The 17,548-nt window shown below is 51.5% G+C and overlaps 9 protein-coding genes across 9 annotated transcripts; 4 read left to right on the plus strand and 5 right to left on the minus strand.

The window, feature by feature from the left end:
• Window positions 1-930: 930 nt before the first annotated feature.
• On the plus strand, window positions 931-2,414 carry PMZ80_008502 (uncharacterized protein; the record flags this gene model as incomplete). Its single annotated transcript, XM_064876902.1, has 2 exons — window positions 931-1,408; window positions 1,567-2,414. 2 exons carry the CDS (start codon window positions 931-933, stop codon window positions 2,412-2,414), a joined length of 1,326 nt encoding a protein of 441 aa, XP_064727289.1.
• A 261-nt stretch (window positions 2,415-2,675) lies between these two features.
• PMZ80_008503 (uncharacterized protein) lies at window positions 2,676-3,560 on the minus strand (the record flags this gene model as incomplete). The annotated part of the gene is made up of 1 exon (XM_064876903.1): window positions 2,676-3,560. One exon carries the CDS (start codon window positions 3,558-3,560, stop codon window positions 2,676-2,678), a length of 885 nt encoding a protein of 294 aa, XP_064727290.1.
• Window positions 3,561-3,907: 347 nt separating this feature from the next.
• Window positions 3,908-4,744, minus strand: PMZ80_008504 (uncharacterized protein; the record flags this gene model as incomplete). The annotated part of the gene is made up of 1 exon (XM_064876904.1): window positions 3,908-4,744. The coding sequence occupies one exon, from the start codon at window positions 4,742-4,744 to the stop codon at window positions 3,908-3,910; it is 837 nt and encodes a 278-aa protein (XP_064727291.1).
• A 793-nt stretch (window positions 4,745-5,537) lies between these two features.
• CAF17 (ccr4 associated factor) lies at window positions 5,538-6,815 on the minus strand (the record flags this gene model as incomplete). The annotated part of the gene is made up of 1 exon (XM_064876905.1): window positions 5,538-6,815. The coding sequence occupies one exon, from the start codon at window positions 6,813-6,815 to the stop codon at window positions 5,538-5,540; it is 1,278 nt and encodes a 425-aa protein (XP_064727292.1).
• A 391-nt stretch (window positions 6,816-7,206) lies between these two features.
• On the plus strand, window positions 7,207-7,737 carry PMZ80_008506 (uncharacterized protein; the record flags this gene model as incomplete). Its single annotated transcript, XM_064876906.1, has 1 exon — window positions 7,207-7,737. One exon carries the CDS (start codon window positions 7,207-7,209, stop codon window positions 7,735-7,737), a length of 531 nt encoding a protein of 176 aa, XP_064727293.1.
• A 1,194-nt stretch (window positions 7,738-8,931) lies between these two features.
• PMZ80_008507 (uncharacterized protein) lies at window positions 8,932-10,482 on the minus strand (the record flags this gene model as incomplete). The annotated part of the gene is made up of 2 exons (XM_064876907.1): window positions 8,932-9,051; window positions 9,106-10,482. 2 exons carry the CDS (start codon window positions 10,480-10,482, stop codon window positions 8,932-8,934), a joined length of 1,497 nt encoding a protein of 498 aa, XP_064727294.1.
• A 2,232-nt stretch (window positions 10,483-12,714) lies between these two features.
• PMZ80_008508 (uncharacterized protein) lies at window positions 12,715-14,392 on the plus strand (the record flags this gene model as incomplete). Its single annotated transcript, XM_064876908.1, has 2 exons — window positions 12,715-13,846; window positions 13,896-14,392. 2 exons carry the CDS (start codon window positions 12,715-12,717, stop codon window positions 14,390-14,392), a joined length of 1,629 nt encoding a protein of 542 aa, XP_064727295.1.
• A 46-nt stretch (window positions 14,393-14,438) lies between these two features.
• PMZ80_008509 (uncharacterized protein) lies at window positions 14,439-16,028 on the minus strand (the record flags this gene model as incomplete). Its single annotated transcript, XM_064876909.1, has 1 exon — window positions 14,439-16,028. The coding sequence occupies one exon, from the start codon at window positions 16,026-16,028 to the stop codon at window positions 14,439-14,441; it is 1,590 nt and encodes a 529-aa protein (XP_064727296.1).
• A 638-nt stretch (window positions 16,029-16,666) lies between these two features.
• Window positions 16,667-17,404, plus strand: NAS6 (putative ankyrin-repeat protein; the record flags this gene model as incomplete). The annotated part of the gene is made up of 1 exon (XM_064876910.1): window positions 16,667-17,404. The coding sequence occupies one exon, from the start codon at window positions 16,667-16,669 to the stop codon at window positions 17,402-17,404; it is 738 nt and encodes a 245-aa protein (XP_064727297.1).
• Window positions 17,405-17,548: the final 144 nt, after the last annotated feature.

Here is a 17,548-nt window from a genome sequence, read left to right on the forward strand (position 1 = left end):
GGCACGAGTGCACAAAATACATGCTCTGGAGGGTATGGTATTGCACGTGTGGCTGTGCCAAAGTCGCTGATTGAACGTTTCCTTGCTCATATTGTGCTCACAGGGGCATCGAACCCTTATCGGGTAAACATGGTACGCAGAAGATGCTTCGCGGATCCAATACTCAGTGACGCTCCCGCTTCAGATACTTGGGAGTCTTCTACCTGCTCATCATCTTGACAGCCAGACCTCACTGCCAGGAGCGCGCCGGTGCCAGCAAACAAGTTCAATACTTCTTCGCCGTTGCCGCGATTGTACTGCTTGGTTGCTCTAATTCACAGCAGGAACGCATTGCCGAGAGCTCTTCAGGGCCACAGGAGAGGCAATTCAACAACGTTTCTGCCGCTATAAACTCCGCTGGGAGCCCAAAACTCGCACAATCAGCACCACATTCTCCGGGCCTGGTGCGCCCACAAGTGTCAGGAAATCGATATTCTGGGCATTCTCAACGTGCTCAATTTCCCATCAAGTACGTGCTCAATTTCAGAATCACAGTGGGAAGTCTGCCACAACTGGCGTCCGTCCTGGCGCTCACAAATAATCCTTCTCCATGCTCATCCGTTGCCTTTGATAGGCACGCCGATTACCAGGAACTTCTCGAGCGTCACACCTTCAAGTACAGCGTTTGGCAATAGCGACTACATCGTATTTGACTCGGGTGCCGCTAGAAGTTGAACTAGTGTAAGTCTGGTACACATGGCGTGCGGAAGGTGCTCTGTAAACACACAATTGCAGGAACGAAGCGAACATTCAGTCCATCCTCTAATTTCTCTCACCTCAACTTTCGACTTCTCTTATCTCAAATTTTAGCTTCCTTCACCTCAGCTTTCAGCGTCTCTCATCTCGATCTTCAAATTCTCTGACTGCCTCGACATTCATATCAAAGACAACATGTCTTCGAAACCCACTTTCCGCTCAATCCAAGCCGGTAGCCCGTATAAGACGCTGGGGAGATGGCAAACAGCTCTTATTTTCATCACCAACGAAGTCGGAATTGGCATTCTTAGCTTGCCGACAGCAATGCAGACTCTCGGACTCTTACCGGGCATCATCGCTATTGTCGGCTTGGGCCTACTCGTCACATACACCGGCTATATCCTCGGACAATTCTACAAGCGATACCCGACAGTCATGAATATCGTCGACTGCTGTCAAGTCATGGGCGGCGTGCCGTTAGCCTGGGTCGGTGCAATCGCATTTGAGCTCAACATTGTGCTGGCGTGCGCCTCAGCGCTTCTGACAATGAGCATTGCGCTGAACACCATGGCCAACCATGCTATGTGCACTATATGGTTCGTCGCTGTTCCAGCGGTCGTCTCCTGCCTACTGTGTATACCCAGGAAGTTTAAATTCATTGCCCATTTCGGAAGTAAGTCTGACTTCTTCACCGTACCCTCAGTTCCTTTTGAGTTCCTTCTCAGTTCACTCTTCAACGTGTCTCTAATATACCTTCAACTTCCCTGATCTCTTCCTTTAACGAGCCTCACTTCAATTCATAGTTGTACCAAACACTAACTAAATTACCAGTTCCAAGCACAATCTCCGTCGTCCCCGCACTCCTCATCGTTATGATCTCTCTGGGGGCCGCCGACCGCCCTCAACGTGCACCTCCGGGCTGGGAGAAGAAGATAGTTGTGATCAGGCATCCAACCTTCCGCGACGGTCTGAATGCCTGCCTCAATATCGCCTTCGCTTACTCCGGGAACCAAGGCTTTGTCACTGTCATGGCAGAAATGAAAGACGCAGGAAAGGATTTCACACCGGCGCTCGTCATGCTACAAGCCTTCGCAATACCCACATATACCATCGTCGCGGTCGTCATCTACGCGCTGGCTGGGGAGTACACCACAAGCCCTGCGCTAGGAAGTGCGCCTATCGTCCCCGCTAAGGTGGCATATGGCGTCCTCTTGCCTTGTCTCCTCGGTACAGCAATTGTCTTCGGTCATACGGCGGTCAAATATCTATTCGTCGTCGCACTTCGCAGAATAGGAGCCGAAGAAGACTACACCAGGAACACGAAACGCTCGTGGCCCCTCTGGATCGGTATCGGCGTGGTTTTCTGGATCCTTGCTTTTCTCTTAGCAAACGCTATCCCGGTCTTCACTTCTATCTTATCTATCATGGCCGCCTTGTTCGTGGCATGGTTCACCTTTGGTTTATCCGCTGTGCTCTGGTTGTTCCTCAACTGGAAGACTCAGTTCAGCTCGAAGAGAAGAACGGCGCTGGCAATTCTGAACTGGACCATTATTGTAGTTACGATCTTCGTGAATGTCGCTGGGATGTGGGCTAGTGTTAGCAGCTTGCTGGCAGTTTTCGGTGATCCGACGCAGGAGATCAATGGGCCTTTTACTTGCGCTGATAACAGCCTGTTTTGATAGTGCTCAGGACTGCCTCGACACTAGATAGTTGTCACCACCTGAATGAATGACCATATTGAGCTCGGAGTTGTTCTCATGAGTTACAACAGGCCAGGCAAATCATAAGCTGTCAACATTCTACCAGACCCGCACAGGATTCCTGCTACAGCAATACTGACCCCATCTCCAAATGCGATCTCAAAACCTCCAATGTAAGCCTTGAACGTCGATACCTATGTCTCGACAGCATGCCAGCTACCCCTGGCCACATTGGATGCGTCAACTGGACCCACCAGCCTGTCCCAGAAACTCCAACATGACAGGCTCAAACACCTCGGGATGCATCGGAGGTATATGTCCCACGCCCTCCAACAACACATACCTACTACCCCTGATCCTCCTCGACGCATCAACAAGCACCTCCTTCGGCCCAATATTCCCATCCTTCTCGCCGGCGAGAATCATCACATTCTCTCCATCCTTTATCTGATCAAGCTGATCCGTATAGTCAAAATTCATAGTCGCCCACGCACAGATCTCATAACCGTCAAGCGTACAACTCTCAACTATGCGTCTTGCCTTTTTCATGTCGAAAGTTGGCGGCCGGTCCGGGAACCACCGCTCCAGCGTCTGCGATGCGAGATATTCGTTCGTGCCATCGGTCCTCCACTGCTCGATTCGAGCGTTCCATTTCTCAGCACTGTTGGGCAGGGTACTCAGTCCCGGTGCGGCCATGGAGATTATCTTCGTGGTTGTGCCCGGTGGAGGCGGGTAGAGCATGTGGTAGCGGATGGCGAGTATACCACCGATTGAGCAGCCGATTATGGCGGCGGGTGTATGGTCGCGGGTGCTGCTGCTGGTATTCCAGATTTGGTTGAGGTGGTGGCAGAAGTCGTCGAAGGTGAATGCGCCTTGTTTGTTTCGGTTTGGGTCTGTTGGCGGTGATGTGTTGTTGTGGCCGATGTGGTCGTAGCGGAGGGTCTGGTAGCCTGCTTTGTGGAGGGTGAGGACTGTGGAGTCGTAGATGTGGTGGTTGGCCATTAGGGCGTGGATGAGGATGATGATTGGGCTGTTGGGTGGGCCTTCGAGGAGGGTGTAGTAGGGGATTGTGTCGATTGTTATGATCTGTTCGTGCATGCTGCTGATGTTGGTTGAATCGGCCATGTCGGAGAGGAGGTTTGCGTAAAGGGCGTGAATCGCCGAGGTGTGGTCGAGGACTGTAGCGAATGGTTCGGACCTTGGCCTTCACGAGGAGTAATGGGAATGTATGAGGCCGACCATGCGTACACTTTGCACTCTCGATCTGACCACACTTCCTGGCAGAGTTCGTGCGGGGAAGACTTGGAGTGAGGATGATGACGGAGCGATACACGATGTAGCTCTGGCGTTCTGCTCGTTTCGGGTAGTCAATCATCTCGTTGCTATTGTTGCGCTATGGTCGATGAAGAACCATGTAACAAGGATCTAAGACTCTCACTGCAAACTGCTTCTGCGCGACTGGTAGTTTTCTACTATTGAACCACCTCGCTGTCTCTTCTGCCTCCCTGGAAGCTTGACGCCCGGCCACCATCCTCGCTTCCTCGTCTTGTCCTATCGTCGACTGCCATGACAATGATAGAAGATATATAGAGGTCCATGCCAGGAGCAACATATAGGACGTACTCGCCGTCCTCGGTCTCTTCGCCCTTAGCACACACTGCGACAGGCTTCTCCTTCCATTCCAGAACACCCTCGAGACTAGCCTTGCGGCCTCTCCATTTCAAGCGGACTGGTTCCATGGGTGAACCCTCGCTATACCTGTTCAGGATCTCGATCGATGCCTTCAGGTGATTGGTGTCCCAGGATGAAGTCGAAAACTCCATCTCCAGGAGACGGCGGTTGTTGTATAGATCATCGACGTGGTGCCGCTTGCGGAAAGAGATCACATCGCGCGTCAACGTGCAGAGTTTCTTCGAGGCGTCTTCGTTGTTGCTAGTATTGCTGCTACTGCTTGACTTCCGGATCATCCGTCCATTCTGCTTCAGTGTACCGTAGAAGTGTCTCGTATGTGATGGACCGGGAAGAGATGTTGATGGTGTTGCAGCTGTCAAGAGGTGTATACCACTCCTGGCGTAGGTAATCACAAATCCTTTGGCTACATGGTCAGGTGAGATGAGTAGAGTTTCTTGCTGTATCGATGTTGAGCTTGGGAAGACCTCGATAGGCGGATATATCGCTGCTGGCAAGACCAAGTCATCTTCGAGTGCTGTGACTGCAAACGAAGACTTTCGTCGTTGTTGGCTGAGCTGTCTTATCTGTTCTTCATCAATTGGGTCAGGCTTCGTTGACATCCGCCTTAGCAATTCCATCTCGACCTAGGAAGCTGCGGCTTCTTACTGTGCAATCGTCCGATGCGTGAAACAGCGCTGCATCAACATCTATCTTGTGCGAAATTTCCTTCGAAGCTGGATGCACTGAATCTAGTTGGACACTCGCAAGCTGCAAGCTTCGGTAGACGGTTTTCTTGCCTTCTACTACACACGTGCCTTCCAAGTATTAACATTGTGACAGAAGACGACGTCGAGCCTTTTGTAACAATATCCGAGACGATGACTTGGGCAGTGATACATAAATGCCTCATGTTGTCCACGCTTGTGAGCCTTACTTGGGCTGTGTGACGAAGTCGACCAAACAGAGATTACGGCACGTAGAGTCATCCGGGGTACTCCAGAAGAAAACAGCCTGACGAGATTGGTCAGTCCCTTTTACGCTCTTGAGATCTCGGACCTGTGGTGCATACCCGAGAGCTTGGTACGGATCCCGTTGGACCTTGATTAAAGCTTGGTACAAAAGAGCTTTAGGCAGTCGATCTTTTACCTTTTCAGGTACTGCAGTGTAGCTTACCGCCTGCATACGTAAATGCAGCTCCTCAGTGATGCGCCATATGAGGAGCAGTGTGTTGTCCTCCGGTTGGCGACGATGTCCCGACAGGACTTGACAACGTCTCGGGCTACGATCCCTGTTTGCATATGTGATACACGAGCGAGCTAGTTTAGAATTCCTCGACACATCACGCGACAATGATTCACGCATTGTCTCGGGTATCAACCAGTTCCATTTCGTGCGAAAAGGACGAAAATGAATACAATCACAGAGACAGTTTCAGTCGAGATCTTCTTCGTCTTCGTCAGAATCTTTCCTTCGTCGTGCTTGAGATCGTTCAGATCGAGCCTTGATCGAGCCCTCGATAGCTTGCCTTAGCCAAGGCGGAACGAACGCCTTTACTTTGACATTCTTGGTCTCACTAGTCTCACCTTCTTGCCACGAGACTTCAAACTCGTCGTTAACAGCATCGTAAGCCGAGCCCTCCGCCGTGAGTGACAGATCAGTCATAGTCTCAAGTCTGCACAAAGCGAGACCGATGTTGCCGTATCCACCTAGCCACCTCCCTGTACTTCTGCCAGATCTGCCCTTGGCACCACATTTGGCAATATTTGCTTCGTTGGGAGGCTGTGGTAATGCTGCTGTAGGGTCATAAAGAGGTCTGGTCTGATCGTTCGGTATCAGATTTTCATCGGTATATAGCTGGACAGGTAGAATACGTTTTCGCACCACACCTGTGTGATGCGTCCTTATTGTGAGCTCTTGGCCAAGGTAGCAACCCTTATGAAAGTCTATGCCGCCATAGAAGTCAAGATTCGATTCTTGCGGCAGGGCATGTTCTGAAGCTATTTCCACCGGGCCTTCAGCATGACCGTTCAGCATCCTGTGAATCTGATAATCTTCCCAATGATATTCCTCCCTCGAGTTTGTTGCAGCAAATCTTTTGCGTAGATTTTGTGTGGCATTCTCGCCTACGTAGTAACCTCTTCTTCCCATCTTGGGCCGTGGATCTTGATGTAGCTCAGTGTCTTTCATATCCGCGGGCTCTGACGACCTTGGCCAGAGGTAGAACACCGCAGCCTCGTCCGGTGATAGTTGCTGCAGCTTGAACTTGCTTCTTAACTTATGCTTCTTCAAATGCTTCATAATGGCTGAGGCAGAATTCGTGCCCACTTCTAAATACCATTGCTGTGCATTCTCCTTCGAAGGCTTATGGACGAATGCATCGTGCAGTATTCGCCCTTTCGCATTGAGGAAAGCAGTTGCTATACATGAGCTCGTCTCCTCCAGCGGAAGCACAGGAGCAGGAATCAGATTGTGAAGGAAGTCCGCCGCATCCGGCCCATCGAATGAGATCAAGGTCCTGCCGCTGAGGACGACGTGGTTTAGCTTCGGAGCATCAGTCGAGTATTGTCGCCGGTTTGTGCTGGACTTCTTCGGTGATCGCAACTCCCACGGTGGCGATGAGTGCAAGCTTCGCACCCGTATCTCACCACGGGTTTCGCATCGCCAGCAGATAGATGATGCGACAGGTCTAGATGCAAGATTGGAAGCCATCGTGGTGGTGTACTGTATGTAGAGAGCTTTGCTGGGCTCAGGATGAGTCCCAAATGACGAAAGTCCTCGTGGGGAAGGCATCATGCGCGTTCCTGCGCTCGGGGAAGGCACGACCGAACTCCCACTTTCCACTGCGATTACTGAAAACACATAATTACCCTCGATAGCCACGAATCTTTAGTTTCGAAACACAGTCCAGCTACCAGAGTTAATTCTAAGCTGCTTTCAGTCAATGCTAGGATCTGCTGCACCGTTGAGGCACCGTGCGCCGAGCCTACAAATCCTTGGACCCTACGAGATTTGATATAAACTCATCTCGACTGTTCTCAAAAAGTGGCTAGGTCCGTAGTGAATACCTGATTTGGGCCGGGAGCCTACGACGGACTTCAAGATGACTTACTTTCCTGACCTCCATACATACATGCACCAGTCCTCCCTCCTTATACAAGCATATCCGCAGACCACCAGAATTACAACAAAATATTCTCAGCCAAGGAAATCCAAGGGCTCAAAAGCTACAGCCACAGATACCGGAGCCACAACTACAGATGCGCCAAACGCAACAAGTTCGAAGCCCAAGAAAGAACCCTCCGCGACTTTGACTTTGAAGACATACCACCCAGAGAGCGGCATATGTTTGAAGTACAGAACAGATAAAGCTGCTGAGGTTGGTCGGTTGATGACAGGCTTGGGTAGGTTAGCAAAGGGAGAGATCATTGAAGCAGCTACTGGAGATGGTGGGGAGACTGCACCTGGAGCAGGTGTTGAAATCGGGTCAGGCCAAGGAATGAGTGGTACAGACAAGATGGAAGTCGACGTAGGAGCAGCAACTGGAGCCAAGACTGCTGCGCAAATGACACAAGGTAGTCAGCAACAGCAGTCTGGAGGAGGTGGTAAGAAGAAAAAGAAAAGCAAGAAATGAGCGACTCATTGAGCAGCGGGCGTCGCGTGAATATGGCGATGAAGAGCAAAGCACTTAGCCCAGCCCCGTCGAAGGATGAAAAGCAGATTGGATCTTGAAGGTCATCGTACCCTGAATACCGGACATGATTGTGCAGAACGGAGGACAATGGACTGGACATTCACACCTCTAAAATCTTCAACTTGAACCACGATCACGCTTGCGGGTGTAGACAACCTCGTTGTTCGGGCCTAATGTCATCTCAGCCTACACGTCGACTATCTGAGCCTATAGACGATGCGCTGGTTTGATGTTTCTTACGTCACCCAATGAACCGAGATTGCAAGGTATCCGATACTTTCTGTTGATAGGAGACCAAGTCGCAACATGGCACAGATCGCGGATTAGTCATTAGCCTCCTGAACAAGCTACCTCGGAACCCCTCTGGTCTCAACATGTCGAATACCTGGGTCGAACCGAGCTTCACAAATCAGACGTCGCATGAAGCTGAAGCAGCAATTGGCCTTTGCCTACGAACCTCTGGCCCGGCTCAATGTTGTCGATTTCGATCCAGGTTATATCTCCTTACTTAGTTTTTCGGCTTCTGCCCAACAACGGTGTATCTGCTGGTCGTACATTAGCACCGATCCCTCGGAAAGCACAGGATACACCCACAAAGGCCAGTATGCATGCACCGTCTTCTTCTCACTCAGGCTGCGGAGGCTCCTTATTGCAAGCTACCTCTCTGTCGCGCTGTGGACAGCCAGCATTTCTCTTCACTCCTGTCTGTAATTGTGCAACAGCGTGAATCGCTTGGAAGGTAGTTTTCTACACGAAGCAAGTGTAGGAGGAGGTGCACAAGACTGGCGAAGCATGCGGAACGGGGTTGCCTGAAGGATTCCAGGTAGTTCACATCGGAAGTCTGCCTAGCTGATCGTCTAGAAATCCGGTATCTTCAATGAGGAGCATGGCCCCGTGCCAAGCTAAAGACGAGGTCTGTCACATCGACGCTCGAGGAGGAAACCATACGTGACTCTGGACAAAGAAACAATAGTGATGACTGCGGATGGCTTTTGCTTTTTCCCGAGAAGCAAGGTCTCCCTTTCCTGGATTCTGCACCAAGACACACCATTGCACGTGTGGTCTCGGCCATTGCTTCGGTCGAAGTAGCTAGCATCCTTGATATGCAGCGTGAAATACACGCTGGGATTGATGTCAACCATTCCTCTTGGGCTGAGCGCGAACCCACAGATCCTTTTGTGTAACAATGGAGTTGGAACTAATGCTCATGGGTTTGAGAGGGTCGACCACGCTGAAGTCGTAGTTGCGGAAAAGCTGTTGACTTCAGTCAGCACAAGTAAACACAGACCGCCGTTGGTATCGACTCACCTCGAATATTGCTTTATGCAGTTCTGCTAAGGCGAGATTCTGCCCCAAGCAGGTCGACTTTCCGAGTCCGAAGGTCATATCTAATGCTCTGTTGTACTTCTTGGTCGTTTCTGCATCAGCCTCAACCCATCGCTCAGGTCGAAACTCGTCGGCATCAGGCCCGAGATATTTCTTGTTACGTGGCATGCTGTACTGGTCAACTCCGACCTCAATATTGGGAGGAATTCGTTTCCCGTTGATCTCGAAAGGCTCTTTCGTGTAGTGACTACCCAATCCATGCAACGGCGCAAAGATTCGCAGGCCTTCTTTGATGATCGCGCAGAGATATGGCAGTTCCTTTGCCTCACTCATCTTGATGACAGGAAAGGAGATTGCACCTCTTGCCAGGGCGTCGTCAATTTCTTTGTTCAGAGCGGCGTACACCCGAGGGCTAGTTGTGACATGTAAGAAAGTAGATCGCAAGGCCGTCGAAGTGCTATCACTACCTGCCATAATTAGAAGCATCGTCTCGTCCTGGCACTGCGCCTGCGTTACGCCATGTCTCTTCCACGAAGCTATCATGGTGCCAGAGTTTTCCTTTTCTTGGTCATTGAAGTGGTCAGCAACAGCGACATGAGCACGACCGATTAGAGCGCCTTGGCCGACTTTGTCTTCCGGCTTAGGTCGTAGTAGGCTCATGACGAGCCTGCTGTTAAGGATTTTGAAAATCGTAGGATGATTGCAGCACAAATTCATGATTGGTGCGAACTCGGCCACCGACTTCTGGTAGTCATAGTGGTCCTTGTTGTCCTTGAGATAGCCGACTTCAAGGTCAAAAGCTATTTTGGTTAAAACGTCCAGTGTCATGAACCCAGCCAAACGAGCAAAGTCCAAGGGGAGGTTGTTGCTAACATAGTCTCTGCGTATGACAGATATTAGTTCGGCCACGGATTTGTCCACAGCAGCTTCAGAGCCAGGTGTTTCCTTCCCAGAATAGCCTGGAATGAGCCTCGAACGCTGCTCAGCGTGGGCTTTCTCGTCCACGAGGGTCATGACGTTGTCGCGATCAGCTCCAAGACGCATAGCATCAAACCAACGCCCCTTGAGCCAGGTTGACCGTGGTGCGTATATTATTCGGAGAACCTCGACATCGTCTGTGACCACATAGTCTGGAGCAACGAGTATTGGTGGTCCATATTTCTGTATAGCTGCAGCCACAGCGAGATACATATCTCCACGCAGCGTATGATACAGCATCCAGAAAGGGCCAATCTTGGCCAGTAGCGGGCCTGGCACATGGGGAAGCTTGCGGTAGTTGAGGAAACAAGAAGCCAGAACGTATGATGCTGCGATAGCAGCGAGGACCAGCGCTGTCCATGCGGTTGGTATACCTACCATGTTTGCGATCGCGTACTAGCGAGGGAAAAGAAGAGCAAGGCAAGATGGTCTGCCAGTCTCATTTGTACTCTACTTTGCTGCTGAAGGACAGTCTCTGGTGGTTTGGAGCGTGACATTCTGGCGCTCCCAGACGACCGGCCTGAGCTCTGCAGGATCCATCGCGCGTTTAAAAGCACTCTTTCAACTCGGCTGTCTGCAACAGGGGCACATATCGCTCGTGTGCGAGTGCGAACACGATACGACCTTTACCAGTAGACGAACTCGCTCGATGTCGAACGAGCTCTCCGGAGAATTTGGCCCCGGACCTAGCAGCTTCGGAAAGCGGCTTGTTACTGTACAAGGTAGGGTGTGTGTTTTTCACACAAGCGCCGCCGATTCTTATTCTGATATACCCGTAACATACGCAGCTTTACTGATTGTGCGTCTGGATTGGAATCTGCTTACATGACTGGCAAAGCTACAGCCAGGGGGTCGCCAGTAGGCTTTTCGATTGACTGAGTGACAGCTGACTCTCAGCACGCTCTGTTAACTTCCAGGCTTAACTCTGGGTAGAAGCGTCTAAAGAGAATACAGTCTTTACATCTTCAGATACGCAGCGCCATCGTCAGCGCTTGTGTGAAAAACACATACCGAGCCTTGTAGCTTTACTTAGCGTTAGGCGTCTGCCCCACCCCACATCGGCCTGTGAATCTCTGCTTGCAAAGAAGCTGAGCTGTTTCATCGCTGTACTTTCTGCCATTCCTGTGGCAGCGCAGCAGCAATTATCGATCCATAGACCTACAAGTATACTTGTGTCAGTCGCGTATTGCAGCGCATAGGCCTGTCAAAATGCCCAAGACTTTTTTGATACCAGTGGCTTCACTGACGAGTACGTCGAGTCCTTCGACTCGAACAAGGAGCGTGCGCGCAGCGAGCAGCAGCAGTATCACCTCTCCTCCAATGCGAAGACATAGGCCCGACGGAGATGTCGGCTGTTTGTGACGACAAAAGCAGACGTAAAGAATGATACAAAAATTTACAAGCAGGAATTTGTATTAAGGTGATCTGACTCGAGTCTGTACCGCATTTTTCATGCTGTGGACCTATGAGATCAGCCTTAATTGAGCCGCACAGTTGTGTTCTTGCGTCTGGTAGCCAGAAGGTCAAAGGAGCCCAGCATATTCCGCATGCCTCACAGCGTTACCGAGCACCCTATCTACCGCGAGGATTCGAGCGGCGAGATCTTAGAAGAAATAGTTACACAGGCTACAGCAGGCGAGCGCTCGACGACCATGAAAGCACGTTCAAGATTCGAGGCCTGAGTTGCAAGAGAGCATCGTTCATGGAGCATTGCCAATTTTGGTCTCTTTTACCGGGCTGGCGTGGTCTGGGAGACCTGCTTTGGTCGAGCTTATGTAGCTGTTGACACTCAGACCATAGCTGCTTCCACCTCGAAAGTCCTCTTTCATGACAGATTCAGCGCTTTTCATGTCGGTAAGGGTCCCTCCATTTTCTCTTGATGCTCTGCTCTGAAGCTCAGAGCTTCCGACTGGCGAGTATACTTTTACTCGACATCAGCCTTGTATTCGAGGTATACTCGCGAGTACACCCGTCGCCGACGATGACCTCCACTCGGTCGAATCCCGGCACTCGCTACTTGCCAGTTCGGAAGCATGGCTATCTTCTCATGCTCCGTCGATCCATGCGCGGCAATACTCAAGAGCAATAAATCACCCACACTGTGGCGGGCACTGTTCTCCTTGAGCCATCTCGACAGTGAATGAGCCCGAGCTCACACTTCTTGACCATATCTCGCGCAGCTGAACCATGAGTTGATAGCAGACAGCATCTCACTACCTCCCTAGCCATTGCCATTCGTCTTGCTAGCTGACAAGCCCGCACTGACCTGACGCAAAGTCGGGTAAATAAGCCTATCGACCATGAATTTCTGCTAGCCAATCGCACTTCTTGAAGTGATTCGTTGCTTCTTCGTTCTCAGTCGCTTTCCGATGTTGCTTCTTGGAGAAACGTCCTGATATGCGGGGACGGGGTCTGTGTCACCACGAGGCACCATATCATGTAATCGCTTTCACCTCCGCATACACTAGCTGAAGAACTTCTGACCAGGGTAATAACCGAGGAATAGTACCAATGCCCAGGTACTCAACACTGAGCAGCTTCTGACCGTTCCGTCGTCACCTACATATTTTTAACACCACATCCCGTCACGCCAGTCAGAGAACACCTGCCATCATGGTCGCCGCAGACACACACTACGACGCCCTCGTAATAGGAGCCGGCTTCGGCGGCATCTACATGCTCAAGCGCCTCCTCGACCAACACCTGCGCGTCAAAGTCGTCGACGCCGCCACCGACGTAGGCGGGACATGGTACTGGAACACCTACCCGGGCGCCATGAGCGATACAGAGTCCTACATCTACCGGTACTCCTGGGACAAAGAGGACCTCCTCTCCTACGAGTGGAAGGAGCACTACATTAAGCAGCCTCAAGCACTCGCCTACCTCCACCACGTCGTCGACCGGCATGATCTGAGGAAATACATGCAGTTCAACACGGAACTGTTATCAGCTCAATACAACGAGGAGCGAAACGTCTGGATTGTGCAGACCAGCACGAATGAGACGTTTACGTGTCATTATCTTGTTACTGCGCTGGGTCTGCTGAGTAAGCAGAATTGGCCGGATATCAAGGGGATCAAGGACTTTAAGGGGGAGATGTACCATACTGGGAAGTGGCCACGGAGCTATGACTTTAAGGGGAAGAAGGTGGGGATTATTGGGAATGGGAGTACGGGCGTGCAGGTTATTACGCAGCTGGGGAAGGAGAACCAGGTGGAGAAGTTGGTGAGTTTCCAGCGGCATCCGCAGTATTCTGTGCCGAGTGGGGATGGGCCGGTGAGTGAAGAGTATAGGGAGAAAATTAATCGGAATTACGATGAGATTTGGGAGCAGGTGAGGAATAGTGCTGTTGCGTTTGGATTTGAGGAGTCGGATGTGCCGTGTATGTCTGTGACGCCAGAGGAGAGGAGGAAGAAGTTCCAGGAGGCGTGGGATTTGGGGAACGGGTTTAGGTTTATGTTTTGGACGTTCAATGATCTGACGGTTGATCCGGCGGCGAATGAGGAGGCGTGTGAGTTTATTAGGAGTAAGATTAGGGAGACGGTGAAGGATCAGGAGAAGGCGAGGAAGTTGCAGCCGACTGAGTATTATGCGAGGCGGCCACTGTGTGATGCGGGTTACTATGAGCAGTTCAACAAGGAGAATTTTGAGGTTGTGAGTCTGAAGGACGAGCCGATCGAGGCGATTACCGAGAAGGGCATCAGGACAAGTAAGCAGGAGTATGAGCTGGATGTTCTGATATTTGGTATGTCTCGTCCACTTTCCTATCACAGCCGCTTGCTGATCTTGCATAGCAACCGGCTTCGATGCCGTCGATGGCAATTACACCCGCCTAGCGATCAGAGGTCGAGATGGCGAGAGTCTGAAAGACCATTGGTCAGAGACTGGACCAGTGAGCTATCTTGGCGTCTCCGTCAACAACTTTCCGAATTTGATGATGATCACGGGTCCTAATGGTCCCTTCACGAATATTCCTCCTACGTTAGAGACACACGTCGAGTTCATCTCTGACACAATCGCTCGAGCAGAGAAGAACAACCCACGGAATGACGGCACAGTGGTCAAAGGAGCAGTCATCGAATCAACAGCTGATGCAGAGAAGGGTTGGACACAAATCTGCGACGAACTAAGCGCCAACAGTCTGTTCAGGAAGTCGCCCTCGTGGATCTTTGGTGCGAACATTCCAGGCAAGAAGTACTCGAGCTTGTTCTTCTTTGGCGGCTTGAAGGACTATCGAAGGAGGCTAAAGGAGGTTATTGATGGCGGCTATGTGGGTTTCAAGCCATTCTGAGCGGATCAGCATTTCCTGAGCTATTGTTGTTGTAGTACCAATGCAATCATCTGTTCTTGACCATGAGAGGCATGCCAAATTCCTTGGTGGCTCTTCGGCGCCTGTAGAAGCCGTCTTTGACTGCCTCGATGCCCGCAAAGCACTTGGCTAGTTCTTCTGTGTCGGCTTTCGGGTCGAGGTCTGTCAGAAGGCACAGTGTCACCCACAGGATAGGGTTTACAGCCACAAACTCGCGCCTTTCATTCCAGTCAGTGTTCAGAACCCGAATCTCGCTATTCTGTAGCCCAAGTCCGCGGAACATGCCAGCATCGGCTTCGTTGGGACAGTATGCAGCGTCTATTACTGCAAACCTACCATATGAAACTTGCGACAGCCGGAGCTGGACCATGATCTGTCGCGAGTCCTCATTGAGATCCTTTTTAAACCAGCAATTGACGAGATATGAGTTTGCTCTGCACGTGAGTCGTCCGTTCATGCTCCGCTCACGTTTCTTGCTCAGTTGACCGCAGTCAAGGTGACATGGCAGCCTCAGAGCACCGAGGTCTGGTTCTGTGGCTACGCGTTCTTTCGTCGACTTGAGAAGAATACTCCAGTCAAGTCTAAGAATATCTCGCAACGAAGAAATCTCTGTGAAATGAATATCTCTTATTTCCAGAAGCTTGAGCACGTCCCAGAACAAAGCATGCGGCTCGGCTGTGTAGTCAACTTTGATGTGCTTGCCTTGAGCACTCATGGCTAGAAAAGCGAACACCTTGTCGCGATCCTCGAAACACTCGCTCCCAGCGGCCAACTGACAGATAGTCGAACATAGACTGATGCGTCCCCAGCGCGAGTCAAGTATGCTTTGGCGGACCATTAAGACCTTCTCGAACCTACTGATAATAGCGACTGCCTTAGCATGAGGATCAGGATACTCCTTGGTAGCCACCCATCCCTTTCTCGAGCCGGATGCCTCGTCAAGCAAGCCCTTGTTCTCAATAAATCTCTGCAGCAAGGACTCCTTGAAAATGGTTAGATCTGTCATGATTGCGATGCGCTGTGCCAAGCAAATCTCTTGCAGAATCCAGGTGCGTGTCCAGTGCTTATTGAGGAGAGCCCAGAACAACATTCGGAGCTCCAAGTGCAGTAAAGGTTTATCAACGTGACCTTCCACCCGCAAGCAGCGAAAGGCAGCATCGTCTCCAATTGAGGTGAAATACTTGACGTCCACGCGTGTCATTGCTCCGAGCCATACCCAGACAGCCTTTGCCTGCATATATATATTGCCCATCTGCTGAACTTGATGGTTCTTCTCCTTGATGCATCCTTGCTGGATGCAGATGAGGTCAATCCACAAGTAGTAGTCCTTATGTATCTTGCCTCTGCGGCGATGCTTTCCGATGGCTACCAAGGCTGACGCCAGATTTTCTCGAAGTGTCAAGATGGTTCCGTTGACGCGGAGCGGCCTCTCTGTCCTAATGTCGTGGGGTCCCCACATATAAGACAATGCTCGATACTCTGGTCGATCTGACAACCGGACAGTGATGAGCTCACCTTCGAGACAAGCCGCGTCATGTCCTGCAGGCAGAAGTTTGAAAAGCCGAATCGAGTCATGGTGCTGTAGGTGGTCATAGAGCCCTGGCTGTTGACGCTCCATCGTTCAGGACCCGTCTCAACCAGACTTGGTGTGTAAGTTGGCCACCAAAACTCGAAGGACACGCAACGAAACGGAGCCTAATCTCGTATCAAACGAGCATGTAGCAATCAGCATTTCGAATGCTGTCGATGAACAGCCATCGAAGTCAGCAGACTTACACCATTCATGTTTGGCAGTAACGAGGAGATGGATAGATTCATAGTCACATCCCCATATTGGCCGACTATTACATCGTCTTCCTAGTCACGACCGGTGCCCAAAAGGACCGCATCGAAGGAGTGTTGCATGGATCAGAATGTGACAAGGCAGAATCGGCTGAGCTTTCCACCACGGCTAGGCCGCCATGGGGTCAACCGGGGCATACACTTGGCAGGTAGAAGCTGTCTGTTCAGGCCCTAAGGCTGTCAGGCTTAACAAGAGTATAGGGACCGGTGACGTACAAACATGGAATGATTGCGACCGAGGCGCGCCTGCCTGCGCAGATCTCCAAACATTTCTCTAAAGACAGAAACAGAAGTACACCCAACCTACCTAGGTAGTGAGATAGTGCCTGCACGTCTCCCAACGCACTACTAGTACCTTCGCTCTCACCTCGACCCATCCTCCAACACAAGCACACAATCTACAACCCCTCAACAATGGACCAACCCCCCACCACAGACCCCTACCCCCTCCACACCGCCGCCCGCCTAACCCAAACCCACACCCTCGACTCCCTCCTCACCAGCACCCCAAAACTCGCCCTAAAACCCGACGAAGACGGCCGCCTCCCCCTCCACTGGGCCTGCACAACCACCCACCCCCCCACCATCCAAGCCCTCCTCGACGCAACCCCACCACGCTCCTTCGACCCCGACACCCAAGATACCTCCGGCTGGACCCCCCTCATGATCAGTTCCTCCCTCCCCGACGACGCCGGTCTCCCCGCAATACAACTCCTCCTTGCGCGCGACGCAAGTGTTAAGATAACGAGTAACACGGGCGCCACAGCCCTGCACTTCGCAACGAGTAAGGGCAACATCGACGTCGTGCGCACCCTACTTGATGCCGGCGCAAGCGCACGTGTGAAGGATAAACGCGGGCAACTCCCATTACATCGGGCCGCGGCGGTGGGGAATATGCCGCTTGTGAAGATGTTGTTGGGACGGGGGAGGAGTCCGGTTGATGCGACGGATGTGGATGGGTGCACGGCGTTGCATCATGCGGTTGGGGAGGGACATGGGGATGTGGCGGTTGAGTTGTTGAGGGTTGGGGCGGATAGTGGGAAGAGGGATGGGGAGGGGAAGTTGGCGATTGAGTGTGCGCCGGATAAGTCTGTTAGGGAGTTTGTGCTGAGGAGGGCGGAGATGGAAGGGTTGGAGGTGGAGGGGGGTTGAGAGGGTTGATATAAGAGGAAGATTATGAGTGAGGGAGAATATGAAGCGTGACTATTACGAGGCTGGCTATTTTCGCAGGGGCGAGGCCTCTATTTTGTCAGCCAGCGATGCCCGAAAATCAACAGACGGGCTGGTATATACCCA

This window comes from Knufia obscura, assembly GCF_036327395.1.
Source record: "Knufia obscura strain CCFEE 5817 isolate CBS 148926 chromosome Unknown scaffold_11, whole genome shotgun sequence".
Lineage (NCBI taxonomy): Eukaryota > Fungi > Ascomycota > Eurotiomycetes > Chaetothyriales > Trichomeriaceae > Knufia > Knufia obscura.